The following is an 18,242-nucleotide window of genomic DNA, read 5'->3' as shown; positions in this document are numbered from 1 at the left end:
TGTTACACCTAACATACACTCTGGGGTCCCCCAAGCCGTGGCTCTCACCAGCTTGCACCTAATAACTCCTTCACCCCTTCTCCAAGGCAACATTTTCCTTTTGCCTTTGCAAAAGCGTGAGAGAAAAGGGAGGGAGGAGGAGAGAGGAGGAGGATAGAGAATTGTTGTTTGATGTGATGAGGACATTGCTGTGCGCAATTGACTACCGCGTTTCACCCACAAAATAGTCATTCCACTTTATAGTATATTTTCTGAAGTGCTTCAAGACATCTCGAAGGCGCGATAAGGTGCTATATCAACCGCAAGAATTATTATTATTATTAATAATCACCTAATTCCAGAAAGCATTGTTATTAATTATCAGTGGTAGTAGCATTATTAATGCTTTCTGGAATTAGCTGATTAACAACAATAATAATCGTCACATTGGATACAGGGCTTTTCACGTCTTCTCGCCGTCTCAAAAAAGCGCTGTGCGGAATGGACTGTAAAGCGAATTGACGGTGTGTTTGTGGGCAGCCAATTGCGCAACAGCAGCGGAGTCCTGTAGCTCAGTGGTTAGAGCACTCGCTTTGCAAGTGAGACCTGAGTTCAATTCCAGGCAGAGGGCGAAACCTTGGGCAAGTTTCCTTACTCCACACAGAGCCTAATAATATTCCCTCCAAAACAATAAACAATAATAAATTGATCATTTTTCAATCTACGACTGTTTGTGGGACATTGCTGTGCGCCATTGGCTGCCGCGTTCGCCCACAAATATACAGTCAATTCACTTTACAGTGTGTTCTGTGAAGCGCTTTGGGACGTCCTCTCCCGACGTGAAAAGCGCTGTATCAAATGCAAGGATTATTATTATTATTATTATGTCTGTCCCCCAAATAGTTAATTAAATAATAATTAGTTAATTAATAATAATTGGGTAAGCAGGAATGTGTCCCTCCGGGGCGGAGGGGGGGGAGAGAGAGAGAGAGGGAGAGCCCTTCCCCTCTGACAGTCCACCTCTGGGACCCCCATGTGTTGGTGAGAGCTGTGGTTTGGATACTCTTCAGCCCAGTGATGGGTCTGCGCATGTGTCAGAGGCCAGCGGCCAGTGCGCATGCGCTCCTCCCAGGCGCTCCCCGATGCGCCTGCGCCGCCCCCCCTCTCCCCCCGCCCCCTTCACGGCGCTTCTATATAAGGAGGGGAAGGGGGCGGGGCCGCACAGGCAGCTCCAAGATGGCGGCGGCGAAGCGCGCGCTGGTGATTTTGGCCAAAGGCGCCGAGGAGATGGAGACGGTGATACCCGTCGACCTCATGCGCAGGGCCGGGGTGAGGCGCCGTCGAGAGCGGGACACGAACACGCGCCACACGCGCGCACACACACACACACACACACAGGCTCTCCGTTGCCTTCAGGGAGGCCATGGCGGCGGCGGCGGCGGCGGGGGGGAGGAGCCCGGGTGATTGACAGCGCCATCATCCAATCAGCGTCCAGACCGGAGGGGGGGTGTGGCCCGGCGCTGAGCAGCCAATGGGCGCCAGGTGTGGGCGGGGCGGGGACACACTGACCTGGAGTGACCTTTCAGACTGGGGCCAAAGTTGTGCCCAGTTCTTTCTTGGCTTCATTCTTAATTTTTCAGCCACTTCTATATATATATATTGTGTGTTTTCAGCCAGTTTTGAGAGCGGCAAGAAAACTGGCGGTTGCAAATTAAGGCTGAGCTTCGCAACGTTCCACAAACTCTCTACCCTATCGTATGTGCCGAAGACGAATGGGCTTCTTGTAAATTCTTAGCGTGTCCTCCCAACGTGAAAGGAGCTCTGCAAATGTAATTTGTTGCTGTTGTTGTTGTTGTTGAGACAGATTTGCGGGGTGAGGCTCGGACTTCTCTACGTTCGCTGTGTGCTCAGTCTTCACTTTGCTAACTTGGAATACTCTTTTCCCTATATTTACGGTTGTGTCGTTCGCGACCGAAACTTTGCGTCACCCCACGTGTAGAGGTTTGTTTTATGTGTGGAAAGCCGTGGAGGAGAAAAGCTGGGCACGTTTAATATTTTAAATAAAATCGCCAAACTGCTTGAAGGAGGGTGGGCTCATTCGGAATCTGCTCCCACAGCAGATATGAATAGGTCAAAGTTTGTTAAGGTTTAAAAATATTTTTTCCCTGCAACAGTATTGGTTACTGAATGTTGGCTGCTCGCCATGTAATACATTTAGAGTAGGTTGTGGTGTATTTAGAAGTACTTAATTATATTGAGTGCAAGTGTATAATTGTACAGTATTTAGACGTCCAGATTGGTGTGAGCGTCATCATTTTCATGGCAGCTAATGATCTGCCGTTATTTGGTGCGCAATCTTCCGTAACATGGACGGATGGAGTGAGGAGGCGAGTGAGGAAGTGAGGAGGCGAGCTTGTTTCAGCTCCTCCATAGTCTCATATCACTGTTTGTAACAGGGTGGTAACTGGACTTGGTGGACATCATGTACAGTATTAATCAGCAAGAGAATGTACAGCTGATCCATCCCAGGTCTGAAAGAATATCCTGAGGTTGTTCGGTGCTTTTGGTAGACAGCGTCTTGTAAACATTGTGTGAATCTGCCCAATTGCTCCCTGGCATTGTGCTGAGGCTTCGTGGTGCAATGCTACCATGAGTGGATAGTTCTTATTAGAGGAATGTGTTCACATTCCCATCCTTCCCCCTTTTCAGATCACCGTTACGGTGGCCGGGCTATCGGGGAAAGAGCCAGTGACCTGCAGCCGTGACGTGGTGATCGTCCCTGATTCCAGCCTTGAAGATGCTGTTAAAAAGGTGTGTAGTGTCCCTGTGCCATATGAGACATGGCTGCATTGACCTTCGAAGATGGAAGCCGGGAGTTCTGTACTTTATTCGGGAGCAATTATCAGAATTGGAAAAAATAACCGCAATGTTCTGTGTTTGTTTGCAGGGCCCGTATGATGTGGTTGTGCTCCCTGGAGGAAACCTTGGTGCCCAGAATTTATCTGAGGTCAGGTCAAATGGGAATAATTTGCCTTTTACATGAAAACCCAGTTAGAGCCATTGTACCTGCTTTCTGAATGTGACCCTCTTTCTGTGTGTTGCAATGTAGGACGTGTGGAGTTTGAATCCTAAATATTCCAGCTCAGAGGACGGCCATTTGGCCCCTCGTGTCTGCTTCCTGCTGGAACCATCCCTCTACTCCCATCTCCCTGGTCTTTATTTCATTTTCTTTTTTTCGTTTTAATGAATTCCCGTCAAGGTGATTCTCTGTTTCAGAAGTCACTTGTGATGCAATGCCACATTCTGATGACCGTTTTTTATGCAATAAAATTCTTCGAAGTTTCCCCCTTTAGATGGTTCTAGAAATAATCTGGAGAAATGCCCCATTGTTGGTGATTCACCCACCTAATGAAATAATAAACGCTGGGCAAGTTTCCTTACTCCACACGCTTCTGTAAGTAGGAACCCAGTTGTTAGTCGATTGGCAGATCACTTTTCCGGGGATAATAATCCCTCAAAAAAACCAATAATAATTTGTCACTCAATCCACGCCGCATTTCATCCATAGATATACAGTCAAGTCACTTCACAGTATATTCTGTGAAGCGCTTTAGACGTCTGGAAGACGTGATAAGGCTATATCAAATCTAAGTATTATTATAATCTGTTGCTATTAGCCACTCGCATCTTTTCATCGCTTTGATCATAGTTGCTCATACTCCAGTGAATACAGTCCCAGTTTTTGGAAGTTTTTCATAGTAACAAAATTAATAATAATAATCCTTGCATTTGATACAAAGCGTTATCACGTCATTGAGACGGCTCCAAAGCATTTCACCGAATATACTCTGAAGAATTATCCAGTAAATTATACCATGTTTCTAAGGTATGTAATCATTTGTGGGGTTCTGGTGCCATCTGGCGGTCTATTACAGAAAATAAACTGCTGGAATCCAGTTTGTGCTCCAGTTGTGCTGTGGTGGTGTTCCCCGTGGGTTTGCAGTCACTAGGGGAAGGGAGTGCGGCAGAGCAAGGATTGACGCAAAGTTCTTTGTAATGACGTCTGTACCTTGTGACTGGAGAATTGGCTTCACGTACCCGCAAAGTGTTGTCTTCCCCCCCCCCCCCCCCCCCACTTCCCATGTTCTTTGTGTTTGCTTTGACTTAATTCCTCCTTATTCAAATTCACTTTGAAAATCCTAATGTGTTTTACTCGACTCATTGTTTATGGGGTGTTGCTGAATGGAGCAGGTTAGCTTTTTCTCCCCCACATTCAAGCCATGACCCGCTCTGCCTTCCCTCATCTCTGTAACATTGTCCGACTCCGCCACTACCTCACCCCTCAGGCCGCTGAAACTCTTGTTCATGCCTTCGTCACCTCCAGGCTCAACTATGCAAACGCCCTACTTGTCAGCCTTCCCGACTCCTCCCTCCACAGGCTGTAGATAATCCAGAACTCTGCAGCCCGTGTCCTCTCCCGCACCAAACTCTGTGACCCCATCTCCCCCACTCTCGCTCGACTCCATTGACTCCCTATCCTTCAGAGGATCCCATTCAAGATCCTGGACCTCACATACAAAGCCCTCCATGGCATCACCCCACCCTACCTCTGCGACCTCCTAACCCCCTACCAACCTGTCCGCTTCCTCCGCTCAGCTGGCTCTGGCCTGCTCCACGTCCCACGTCCCCCGACCCACCAGCCATCTCACCCCCAACCTCTGGAATTCCAACCCCCACTCCGCCTCGTCCCCCTCCTTAGTCTCTTTCAAGTCCCGCCTCAAGACCCTCCTCTTCAACCATGCCATCGGCCACCCCCTTTCCACTCTCCTCCCTTTCCCTCGTGACCCCAGCTCAGGTCTGAAATGCTGTACTCTGTCCAGTGCTTTGGGACGTCCTCCCGACGTGAAAAGCGCTATATAAATGAAATCTTGTTGTTGTAGTTCATCGTATTCTCTGAAACGTCTCGAGACGTTTCTTTCACATGACCAATGTTCTATAAGTAATTTGCAACTCACATCTGTATTATCAAATTAAATAACTTGAGGAATGCTGTGAAAGGTGCACAAAGTAAGATGAGGATCATGATTGAGATTTCCTTTCTGTTTTTCAGTCTCCCGCTGTTAAGGAAGTGTTGAAAGACCAGGAGAGCAGAAAGGGTCTGGTCGCCGCTGTCTGTGCAGGTACATTTCAGAAACCACTGACTTTTAATTTCAATTATTGCTGATGCTTTATTACGTACAGTCTTATAATTTTGAACGTGTTTCCGATGTGAGCATGTTCTGTTCTGTATGGTGTCTTGTTCCACACCATCATGATATAGTGTTTAGTGATGCTGAAGTCTGCATTGCCGTCGACTGAATGCCAGGCAGTAACTGTATGAGAAAATACAATGGAGCAAACCTCACAATAGCCTGAGTGCCACTTGCATATCTGCTGATTGTAATCTTGATGTACACTTGCTCTGTTTCCTGAATAGAATGCTTTCTTCCTCTGAAAAGTTAACTGGTTATAAAATGCAGCCTGTGTTTTTTTTTTCTCACTCCTTCGAGAGTGAGAACCAAGCAAGAGGGTCAGTGAGCTGGCACACACCAACGTGGTCACTGAGGCGTTCGATTTGACCTTGGCTGTGCTGGCACACAAACTCAGGGTTTCGCAGATTGTGAAACCACCCTACACAACAGCTGTGGGAGGAGACAGAATGTGTGTGAGTGACTGGGGCTTGGGCTGAACCACTTCTCTTGTCCACCTGTTCTGAAGCCTTCACTTGTGTAAGCTCATATTTCAGTTTTATATGTTGTGTTTGGAGCAGTGTAGTTGGGATTGCTGCCATGTAGGATATGGAAGACAAGTTGAAGTATAACTTGCTCATTTAGCGATCAGTTCTAGTAGCTACGTCATTTTTATAGTCGCTGTTGATCCGTTTTGGGGGTGTTCCGATGCAGGACGGTAAATAATAATAATACTCTGTTTACTGCTAGGTAAACAGGGGTGTGGAGCAAGGAAATTTGCCCAATGTTTCGCCCTGCCCGGGAATCAAAACCAGGTCTTCTCTCTTGCAAAGCAAGTGCTCTAACAGCTAGGCTACAGAACTCCACCTTAACAGACTCCATCATGCGTCACTTGTTTACCATGGGAAATTGCAAGTGTCTGTAATTATGTTATTAACCAATGTAAAGGATCCCAGATTCATTTGTCTCCTCCGGTTCATTGGCAGGACCCACAGCGTTGTTGGCTCACGGGATAGCCTACGGGAGCAAAATTACATCCCACCCCTTGATGAAGGATAAGGTGATGAATGGAGGTAAGGGATGGGGTATGGAGTCTGCTGTCTCCGAGTCTTTTGCTGCTGATGTCTGCAGTGTTTGAGCAGTATGTGCGCCCCTCAGGCTCTCTGGGCTGGGAAAGCGCCAGTGTCAAGATTTACTGAAGTGGAATCAGTGTTGCACTTTGTGGAAGCCTTGGATCATTTTGTTTGGCGAATACGATTTTCTTCCTGTGGGTAATGGTTGTTAGTTTATTATAATAATATTAATAATCCTTAAAATTAATATAGTGCATTATCATGTCGATTCAAAGCGCTTGACAGAATATTCTGCAAAGTGAATTAGCTCTAGTTTGTGGGTGAAATGCAGCAGCCAGTTGCGTACAACTGTGTCCCACAAACAGTCATGGATTGAGTGACCAAATTATTCTTTTTTTATATATATATATAAGAAATGTTTAGTGTAAATCCATGTACAAATCTGTCACATGGTTTTTATTATCAAATTAATTTCACATCAGCTCCAGCATGTGCGTAAATGTCACATAGCTTGAGGTTTAACAAAGCTGCATCCATTCCATCAAGCCATGTTGAGTCTATTTTGCAACAAGCTGTGGACAGACTTGACTACTGTTGTCTGAAATTCCACACAGGTTTAGCCAAGGAATCATTTTGATTTAAAATGTAACATTGGCAGGATTGTAGAAAATTCTACAATTCAGCGTGGATTTGGAAGCCATTTTTTCACAGTTGCTAAAAATAAATCGGCTTCTAGATCAAGACTATTTAAGAATTTTCTACAATTCTGTGTGATTTAAGAGTAAATTTTAAGTCATGAAGTGCTGCCAGAAGCAAAGACTTGGTAGAATTTTGGGCCAGTAACAAATGGATTTGAGATATTACTGTCATGACTGAATTCCTGGATTTTCTTTTGCTCTCTGACGATGTTTTCATCTCTTCCCATTTCCAGCTCACTTCACCTATTCGGAAGCTCGAGTGGAGAAGGATAAGAATATCATCACCAGTCGAGGTCCAGGGACCAGCTTTGAGTTTGGCCTGGCAATTATTGAAGCACTGATGGGGAAAGAGGTGGTTGACAAAGTCAAGGGGCCACTGGTCCTCTAGAGCGGTCTGAAGAGAGGACCCGAGGGAACGAACATCCCATGTGAATCCATTTATTAGCCTTCCCGCACAGCTAGTCTGTAATTGCACATTAACAGCTTCTGAGAAACGTGACTGATGGCTTTAATCCTGGAGTTCCCAATGAAAAGAGACGGGTTCTTACATGGCTAAAGTCCCCCCCAAGTGTGATCTCCTCAAACGGTAGCATGCCTTATAAGCAGCCACTAAACCCATTGTACTCGGAAGGACTCTGGAGGTTACTGATGTGGCTGCTGCATATTCCTGTAGTGTGGCTATTGAAGCCATTGCCCTCTTGTTGTTGTGCAATTCCAGTGAGTGAGATCTGTGGAATGATGTCATTTTTTCTCCCTGTCCATGATGTAAACCCGACTCTCTATGAATCCTTAATTTGTGTTGAATTCAGGGTGAGTGTTAAACCTACGTGGAATCTGTTACTTCGATTTGAACCCACATCATTCAGAAGTTGTCTTTTGAGGGATGGAATGTGGCTATAACTGACTGAAATGTTACTGAGGATCTGTTGGCTGTTGGAACATGGTGTAGATTTCCACCTCGTCCCAATAATTGTTGCTGTAGTAGTTTCTATTTGCCTTCAATAAATCATCAGTACTTATGGTTGGTGTTTGGGTAGTTTTTTTGTTTGTTTCATTCTTTCCTACCCTCCCTTCCCCTCAATCAATCCCCATTCTTGCTTCCCATTTACTGCTTGTTTTACCAGCTCAGCAGCTCGTGTGGAAAACGATGCGGGCATTATCACCTGCAGAGATCCAGGGAGCAGCTTTGAGTTTGGCCTCGGCTCTGCAAATAGATTTTTCTAGTACATCTTTGAGAAGTGATTTTTGCTGCATTTTGAGGCTTCGATGGCAGACTTAATGTGGTGCTGGGTGAACTGAGGTGAAGGTTTGATCATGAGATCCGAGAGTCGTGTTTTATCACATGATTGGGACTGTTGAGCAGGACCGTTAATCCCAGCAGATGACGACAATGTTGCCAATCTGCCATTGCAGCACAGACATCAATGCCCAATGGCTCGCTTCTAATGTGCCCGGACTGTTATGCAATTGCAGGATATAATCCAATATCTCTCCAATTAAACAAAAAAAAGGGACAGAATGGCAGTACTAAATCCTAGACTCTCAAAAAAACAAAACAAATGAGGATTATCTAAACTGTTAATCCCTTTTTCTCTCTGTATGTTAGAGGCAGTCCTGCGACTGACCTCTTTCTCTGGCGGCATCGATCACGGAGCAGCGGAAAACGACGGTGGCCACTGTCCCCTTGTGTTATTTGCGGACGCGGGTGGGAAGAGGAGAGAGCCGTATGCCTCGGATGAATCCTGTAGCTCAGTGGTTAGAGCACTCACTTTGCAAGCGAGAGACCTGAGTTCAATTCCAGGCAGAGGACGAAACCTCGGGCAAGTTTCCTTACTCCACACAGAGCCTAATAATAATCCCTCCAAAACAATGATAAATTGGTCATTTTCAATCCACGACTGTTTGTGGGACATTGCTGTGCGCAATTGGCTGCCGCGTTCGCCCACAAATATACAGTCAATTCACTTTACAGTGTGTTCCGTGAAGCGGTTTGGGACGTCCTCCCGACGTGAAAAGCGCTATATCAAATGCAAGGATTATTATTATTATTATAATCGACTGTTCTCGCAACATTTAAGATCTCGCATCCCTATGACTGGCCAGCGATAGCCCAGATAGCTTGGCCGTCCGCCTCGTGGCTGTTTGGGGGGGGCATTGCTGTGCGCAAATTGGACGCCGGGTTCCCTAAACTTCATCTTTGGTAATCTCTCGGCAGTGCTTTGAGATGTTTTGACGCCCTAAGGAGCTCAGCGTAACATAAATCCTTTCTTGTTCCTGTGATGGTCGGAGAGTTGGCCTCTCTGAGGATGGGTGGGAGAGCCTGGGATGGGATGGGATGGGATGGGGAGAGGAATTGGGAACAGGACAGGTCTCCTTGTGCAACCACCATGTTGGGCAGTCCAGAGCCTCCCTCCAATCAGCCCATCCTCTGCCGCGCAACCAAGCTTAGGCGGCGCGGCCCAGATGGACAGCGCGCGGGGCTGAATCCAGCCAATGGGAGGGGGGGGGAGGGCGCAGCCCCGCTGATCCCGGCGGACCAATTGGACGGAAGGGAGATCGGGGAGGCGGGACCTGCGTGTGACCAGCAGGTTAGGCTGCGAGCCGGTGGCTGGGGGATATGCGCATGCGCGAGTGTGCCCGGGAGAGGCGCCAAACACAAGAGGCGACGGTTGGCGGCGGACAGCGCGCGCTGAGGAGGAGGAGGAGGAGGAGGTGGGTGACTGACTGACTAACTGACTGATGGCGCTGGTGAGGGAGCGCGAGTTCGAGTCCCCCCACCCCAACCCTGATTAACCCCTTCAGAGGCAGCGACGATGTGGGTGGGGGGTAAAAGCTGTCAACAGGCGGCAAACGTGCCGAGAATATGGCTCCCAAGTGGGCACCGCATTCATCTCCTCTCAGCCGCGGCTGTCTGCTATTTGTATAATTGCTGTTGACTACTTATTAACAGTAATCCTCGCGGCCGATGTTGTTCGTTTACCTCAGGATCCAAAAAAAAAATCCAGGAGATTGATTCTCCCTTCAATCCTCTCTCAGGCACAGAGGCTCTGCTGTTTTAACATCTATAATAATTATAATAATAATAATAATCCTTGCATTTGACGCAGCGCTTCGCGGAATTCACGGTACAGTGTAGTGACTGTGTGTTTTGCGGGCGAACCGCGGCAGCCAATTGCGCACAGCACCGTCCCCACGGAGACGTCTCAAAGCGCTTCACAAAATATATTGTGAAGTACGTAGGTGTGTGTGTGTGTATATATAAAATCTACATTTCAGCTTAATTTAATTTGTATCTGATATTTAATTCACATTTAATTATTGTTCTTGCATGCGGCGACAACCCTGATTAACGTATTCCGTTCAGGTTTTAAACAGTCATTTTATTGTTGTACAGGTGGGTTTGTTTGGAAGATAATCAGTCATTAACGCCTGGGTAATAATTCAGCGGATTTGAGGCGGAACAAGAGATTCAGTAAATGAAGACGGATTTGTGGATTTTAACACGAAAATTCAATGTAAAATAATCTGTTTATAACTGATGTGCAGGAATAAGTAAATACAGTATTATACATTTTTAAAAGGGTAAATACTAATGAGCTTGTCACTTGATATAGTTTCAGCGGAGTGAGAGATTTCCTGTGCTCAAGGCAGTGTATTTATTCGCTTCTATTTATGGGGCGTCGAATATTTAGCAGGTTCATTTTTTGTTAACTCTTCGATTGTCCGTCTCTGAAATATTGACGGCTTCATAGGTTCTAAAATCAAGCAACGAAAGAATTGTCTCATACAGTGATTAACAAAAAAAACTACAAAGTAGCACTGCAGTGCTAAATGCCGAAACAATCAATGTAGTTCTATATACGATTGGGAGACGCCTCACGTGCTCCTTGGAGAATGCTCCGCAATCTTACAGCGAACTCAAGGTTGGGTTCAGCAAATGGATCGATCGGGCAGACCAATGGCCAATCAATGCCATGTAGTTGTGAAGTCCTGTAGCTCAGTGGTTAGAGCGCTCACTTTGCAAGTGAGAAACCTGAGTTCAATTCCAGGCAGAGGGCGAAACCTTGGGCAAGTTTCCTTACTCCACACAGAGCCTAATAATAATCCCTCCAAAACAAAACCAATAATAAATTGGTCATTTTCAAACTACGACTGTTTGTGGGACATTGCTGTGCGCAATTGGCTGCCGCGTTCGCCCGCAAATATACAGTCAATTCACTTTACAGTGTGTTCTGTGAAGCGCTTTGGGACGTCCTCCCGACGTGAAAAGCGCTATATCAAATGCAAGGATTATTATTATTATTTAAATGCTCCACATTTCACACTTCTGTGCTGTAAGTTTTAAGTTACCGATCTCGTCCAGTAATAGTGCACTGACTGAGGTTCCCAACCTACGTTGTTTGTTTGACCAGAACCACCAGTATAATTAGCTACAAGGTGGCTGATGAAACTTTGACGTGATGGAAATGTTTTCTAATGCCAACGTGCTGGTTTCTCAAGGGTTGGGGAAGTTTATGCCTCTGCTGTTTACAAACCAAAGTGATTGAGATGGTGTGTGTGTGTGCACATCGGCTTGTGAGTTTACGTTTAGTTCCAGGTATTTGTGGTCTTGAGGGTTATTTTGTGGGGAGGTTGTTGGCTTACTGATAGATCATCAACAGAGTTTGGTCTGTTGACCACTGTTGAGTTACTACAATCTCTTCAGGCTGCAGCTCGCATTCTAGAAATTTGCAGGGACCACAACATATTTTTCATTTTCTTTCTTTTCTTGCATCCCATACTCAGCATCTGAGGTTGAAAAACAAATAGGTTATTTGAATTGCCCCAATAATCTAGACCTGACTCAGGTGCAAATTAATTATGCAAATTAGTCATAACATTAATTAGAAAATATTTTTTAAATTTAAAAAATCAGCAATCACCTTGGCTGTTTTTTTTCTCTCCCCATAAAGCAAGAGCATTGAGTGTACAACTGTAGTACCAACTGCTGTCCAGACTGAAATCCATTTACTCAGGAGAGATGTGTATTTGAGCTGTGTTAGGTTTAGTGCTGCATTATGGTGGTGTCTTTACCCACTAGGCCATCAGGGGAGCCTTCCTGGGAGCTGTTACTCTTGTTGTATAAATAGAATATTGTTTTCCTTCTACTTATGAGACAGGGATGACTCCAAGTAACTTTCTGTCAGTGTGTGAAGTCTAAGGTCACAGTAAAATCAATGTGGACAGAGACACTGGACAAAAAGTTGGATGTATGTGCATTTGTCATAGCAAGACTAATAGGGAAAACTCTTCTCATAACATTTAGTCAATGTTTCCTATTAAATGTTGCATTGAACGTCTGGCAAGGTAAGTGAATTTTACCGAGCGTTTGTTCTGCAGGTTTTCATACCAAATAAAAACTGATAGACAGGGATTCTATAACTCTTTAAGTGGACGCTGTTCAATAGATTTGGTTTTGGTTTTGACCACCAGCATGAACTAATTGCATAGCTGAGCAGTCTAATGGAAATTGTTATGTGAAATAATGGATATTATTGTATTATTTAGAAATATTTTTGGAAGTAACTCACTGTGGTGCACACCAATGTCTATAGAAAGTACGCAGTGCTGTGACACAGACTTTGAAATAAGAAATTGTCAATTAGCATTAAAAATTTATTGGATCTAATTTATTTTTAAATTTGAATAAATTGAATTTTACATTACATAATAATAATCCTTGTATTTGCTGCAGCTAATAACTGACCAGCAAAGTCTTGGCCCTGTCACTCGAGCAAAATCTTTTCATCTGGGTTGGGCGAGGGTGAGAAAAATACTTGTACAATGTGTTAGCCTGCAGCTGTGTAGCGAATTCTGCAGATTATGTTTACACCCTTGTCACTGAAGGAACTTGCACCACAGGCAGTAGAACTGAAAGGAAATGTTATTACTTTGCAATAACTAACAGGGTGACCTAAAAGTTGTTTTTTGTAGGCAAACACGACCTCATTTCGCACATAGCAAGGTTGCAGAAACAGCCATGAGGTAAATGAATGATTAATATGGAAGGTTGAAGGTACAGGACATTGTGAGAAACTCTCCTCTTCTAACATCCTTTTGAAGGATGGCACCTCCAACAGTGCAGTTGTAAATCTCATATTGTGGGGGAATCATGAATGTGAACCCAAACCTTGGCTCTTGCCAACCTGCGCCTAATACTTTCTGGAATTAGGTAAGCGGGAGAGAGTGCGCATTCCATTCCAACAATCTGTCTCTAGGATTTCCATGTGTAGATGGGATGCATGGAATTCTGAGTTTGGTTTGCATACTCTTAAGCACGTTGATGGGTTTCCACTTGTGTCAGGTACCCAGCTGGGCAAAAAAAATGATTGTGAACCCATATCCCATCACTCTCAGATGCTGCATGTTGCCGTTTTCTTAAATGGCTGCTGTATTGTCAAGTTTGGGTGACTTAAAATATGCAGATTCTTTCATGCTTTTGCTGAAGTGGGCGGACACAAAAATATCTACTGAAATTCTCTTTTGGCATCTTTGCGGAAATAAAACCCACTCGTACTCCAGATCCATTCAGCAGATCATAAACCCTTCAGTGCCCTGTGAAGCATATTTCTGGAAGTGTCGAGAGTAGGCTTCATTTCCTGTGCGGTGACTAATGAATTTTCATAGGAGGTTTTGTGTGGATTTTTATTAATCACAAAGCTTAAAAAAATCATCACGGCTCTGTCACTGTATTATGCTGTCTTATCAGAATCCTGTAGCTCAATGGTTAGAGCACTCGCAAGAGAGAAACCCGGGTTCAATTCCTAGCAGGGCAAAACCTTGGGCAAATTTCCTTACTCCACACGCCTGATAATAATCCCTCAAGGAAAAAAACCAACAATAAATTGGTCTCTTCAATCCACAACTGTGTGTGAGATACTGCTGTGCGCAATTGGCTGCCGCGTTTCACCCACAAATATACAGTCAATTCACTTTACAGTATATTCTGTGAAGCACTTTGAGACTTCTAGAAGACGTGATAAGCGCTATATCAAATGCAAGGATTATTATTATATGCTACATTTTCAGGAGGTCGGTGGATTTCAGTTGTGTGTAATGAAGGATTAGCATAAAAACACTCCTCATCCCTGTGGCTGAATAATTAGGATCTCGTAAATGTGAAAAAAATTCTTGCATTTCCACACCATGTTTTACCAAAAATCAGATGAAACTTTTAATGATTGGACCGGAGTAAAAAAATCCTTTCTAACCAGCTCTGTTCAAATTTTCTTCCTTTTCTTTAGATTAAAATTACGGTGTGTGAGAGGAGGAAGTTGATTGCAGCGTTTCCAGGATCCACAGGCTCACACTGTACTGTAAGTGCTGTCTTTCATCTTATCTGCTATTACTGCCTGTGGGAATAATGTATCTGAATACAGTATGTATTTAATCATTGCCTCAAATTGTAAGTTTTGAGAAGCAAATATAATCGAAGGGAAAGTATGTGTGAGAAGGGTGTGGTAGCGCCTGATGCAGATGGATTTGTGTTGCTTGTTTTCAGTTCCTAGTCTCATTCATGTCATTGAGCACGAATACAGAACTGCTGGCCTGAGATTCCCAGCAACAATCGCAGATGCAAGTCACCTGGACCACTGTCATACAGTTCACGATGGTCAGCTCAAGACCATCAATCTAGAGGTGGGGGCTAGGAGCAGACTTGCTGCTCGGTTGGGTGTGTCAGGAAGACCTGGGTGGGATGAGAAAAAGAAAATATTAAATGAGGTTAATGTTAAAGACAACACTTAGGTCAAAGCTATGCACGAGTTCTCAGTCTGCATGCTCAGAACTCTTCGCTACCTCCAGTAACTACGATTGAGCGGTAAATATACATACTTTCCATGGCAGATTTCCATACTGTGCTGCTGGAAACAGTATGGGTTCACTTTCAGCAGAGTAAACCAGTCACAAGTTACCATAATGTGTTTTATAAGGGGTTGAATTGTTATTGATTGGAACTCATGGAGATATTATTGGACGATCAATTCCAACATTGAAGAGAATGGACTTGAGAGCCTTGAAGTGGACGTTATGAGGAAATATTGAGCAATTAATGATTGATACCATGGGATTTTAAGTGTCTTATCAGTCTTCCTCTTGTTATCAGTGGACAACATGTTAATGTGGTCTGGCATTATTTGGGTTTTACTAGTATAACGTATCATGTGAACGTTGCTTTCCTGAATCCTTTGTAGCTGCAACATCTATTTGTGTCAACAAAGGATTAGTGTTTATGGGTTGTATATTTATTACTACAGGGTATTCCTGTAGCTCAGTGGTTTAGAGCACTCGCCCTGCAACCAAAGACCTGGTTTTGATTCCCGGCAGGGCGAAACCTTGGGCAAGTTTCCTTACTCCCCACCTTTGATAATAATCCCTCAAAAAAAAAAAAAATTGGTCATTTCAATCCACAATTGTTTGTGGGACACTAATGTGCGCAATTGGCTTCCACTCTTCGCCCAGAAATATATAGGCAATTCACTTTACAATATATTCTGCGAAGGTCTTTGAGACGTCTAGAAGATGTGAAATGCAAGGATTATTATTTATTATTGAAGCCCTGATCAATATAATCATCCAAAATGTGACTGGATAATTACTGAACCAGGCAAAACATTAACGGGCATGGGACTTATTGCTTGAGCGTTAATGTAGATATGATGTTCTGAATCACATCCTTCGGTGATGAAAATGACTGTTTCATGTGTTTGTGAATTTAGGATGTCCCAATCTATTCAATTTAATCTGCAGCTTTGGGCAATGTACTTTATGTTGATGAAAATGCAACCTTACTTAAAAGTGATTAGAGCAGTGAGCCTATAGTGTACCATCTTTTGTACCTTGTCATGTCGTTTCATGATGGTAATCTCTTTATTTGCATTGTAATATTGGACAGCGTACTTTTCCATGAGGGAGAAATTGATGACTGGAGGTTAACATGGTTGTGTATTTGTTGGAACATAGGAAACTGGAACATGAGGATGCCATTCAGCCCATCCAGCCTATTCTACCAGATATTATCTTAATCCCATCGTATTGCCCTTTCACCGTACCTCTTAATACCTTTACAACTCAAGACTCTGTCTTTCTTTTAAATATCTCTACTGATTAGGGATGACCTAAGTTCCTGAATTTAAGGCTATACTGGTCAAGGAATTAGAAGCACAGAGAGTAAGCACCACTTCTTCGAAGGAATTTGAAAAATAGAGGCTAATCCTAATTAGGAAGATGTGTTAACATACACAGTTGTTCTCAGAGTGGAACTTACTGCCTGTTGTTGGTACTTTGATACACTCTGTGTACCCTTCATGACTAACCTTTGGCTCTGAGTTTTGGCTTTCTGCCATTGCAAGCCTATCATTGCAATTCCTGAAGCATTGTATTATTATCAGATGTAATGTAGTGTACAACTTTCCAGAATTCATGCTCTTCGAAAAATGTATAGTTCTCATTCGATTTTGGCCTTTTGTCTCTTATTGTAGGCTGCACCTTTGCTCATGGTAAAACTGTCACTTGTGATCCCACACGCGCGCGCGCACACACACACACTACACGCGCACACTTAGACGTACCCACAGAGCTTTAGCTGAAAGTAGCAGGTGCATGGGTCAAGGACATATACAGTCACACAACGCCGGTAGTGATTGCTGCTTAGCCAGCAGGTAGAAGGCAGATGCTGCACAGAATGATGAATCGATAAGCCTTTTCCCTGAGGAGAGGGACTTTTTCAAAAAGAATTTCTGAAAATTATTGAGACTTCTTTAAAAAAAAACACTTATATACAATGTCAAGATAGATAAAAAGCATGTGTTTTCAGTGGAGTCCTGCAGCTTAGTGGTTAGAGCACTCGCCTGGTGCAAGAGGACCTGTGTTCGATTTAATTCCCGGTAAGGCGAAACATTAGGCAAGTTTCCTTAACCCCACATCCCTCTGTTTACATAGCAGTAAGTAGGATTGTTAGTTGATTGGCGGATTAGGGTTAGTGAAACTTTGCCAACAAAGACTTCCCGAGGTGGCAGAATGTGGAAGATTGAGAGAAACCCGAGAAAGCTGCCTTGGAGCTTTCGTGGGTATGAATTTACCAGAGATCTGAAGAATTGGAAGATTGGAGAAAATTAACTTTCACAATGGAATAAAATAGGTATCAACAACTTGCATTTATGTAGCACCTTCATGTAGAATAAGGTCTCTGAGCGACTTATAATGTCAGGTTGGGAGCTGGTCCAAGATGTCTAACCCGCGTGAAGGGCAAGTTGTAAATGCAAGTTGTTGTGGTGGTTCCTCACATGAATACCTTTACTTTTTTTTAAAAAAGAAAAATTCTCGTCTTGTTTGTGCTGTGAGGAGTGATATGCCTTTGGGTACAGTTTATGGGGTTCAGTTGTTCGTATGTCGTTCAAGCTTTGCTCTTTCATTGATGGTGTTGTTCGAGCCCCTTGATTGTTCCCTCTTGGCAGCATATTCCTGAGTTCCTCTCCCACTATGTTTAGAAAACACTCAGCTTTCAGTGCTGAGAGGATTCGCTATCAGTTTAAAGCCTCATTGACCCCATTATGTTTTTGTCTGTCCTCATAATTTTTGCTGCTTATCAAGGTGGGAAGGAGGGCATTGTTTATTGGCATTGCTGGAACATATAATCGAAAGGTAGTGTGGTACGCATTGAATTTTGATTGACCATGTAATTTATGGTGCGTTGCAATTGCAATATTAGTGAATTTGCTGCTGATAGCATATGTAATAAAAAAATCCATTGTGTTCCGATCTAGAGAAATAAATCAAATACAGTCTGCTTATTTTCCTTTGGGAGGGACGTGGGAGACATAAGGCACCAAGGCACTTCTCCATATTTTCACTTAAGAATAGCAACACAGGTATACATGCATACTGTGTCTTCAGCCCCATTGAGGGATATCTGACATTTAAAAGTACAATTTAAGGCAACATGGGAGTAGGAAAAAGTTATAAATAACCTGCTATATCTGGCACAGTGCCAAAATTTTAAAAATAATTTGTCATAATATGGTTAGTGGACAATAAATGAGGAGGCGTGTGGCTTAGATTATAAATCTACTGGCTGAAGTCCACAACTTCCCATAGCTACTGTGACCAATGTCATCGTTTCATGCCACATTCTTTTTATAGATACTGTATTTAAATGTTAAGTATCCAGAGAGAACGTCTCTTTTCTGAAATGATGAAAGTGTTAATTAAAGACTGCCCCCTTTAAT

At 43.8% G+C, this 18,242-nt stretch overlaps 2 protein-coding genes across 2 annotated transcripts in view; both read left to right on the top strand.

Annotated features, from left to right (window-relative positions):
• Window positions 1–1,204: 1,204 nt before the first annotated feature.
• On the top strand, window positions 1,205–7,995 carry park7 (parkinson protein 7; the record flags this gene model as incomplete). Its single annotated transcript, NM_001292486.1, is given in 6 exon segments — window positions 1,205–1,308; window positions 2,689–2,790; window positions 2,927–2,986; window positions 5,090–5,159; window positions 6,194–6,280; window positions 7,212–7,995. Coding segments are annotated over 6 exon segments (567 nt in total). The 3' UTR covers window positions 7,367–7,995.
• Window positions 7,996–9,587: 1,592 nt separating this feature from the next.
• kcnab2a (potassium voltage-gated channel subfamily A regulatory beta subunit 2a) overlaps window positions 9,588–18,242 on the top strand; it is an 80,717-nt gene continuing 72,062 nt past the window's right edge. Inside the window, exons 1-2 of the mRNA XM_042343534.1 lie at window positions 9,588–9,690; window positions 14,262–14,333. The gene's annotated coding sequence lies outside the window, so the exon portion shown is untranslated. The remainder of the gene's footprint in view (window positions 9,691–14,261; window positions 14,334–18,242) is intronic.

Source organism: Callorhinchus milii, unplaced genomic scaffold (assembly GCF_018977255.1).
Source record: "Callorhinchus milii isolate IMCB2004 unplaced genomic scaffold, IMCB_Cmil_1.0 Scaffold24, whole genome shotgun sequence".
Classification (NCBI taxonomy): domain Eukaryota; kingdom Metazoa; phylum Chordata; class Chondrichthyes; order Chimaeriformes; family Callorhinchidae; genus Callorhinchus; species Callorhinchus milii.
This window is presented reverse-complemented; position numbering and strand designations above follow the sequence as displayed.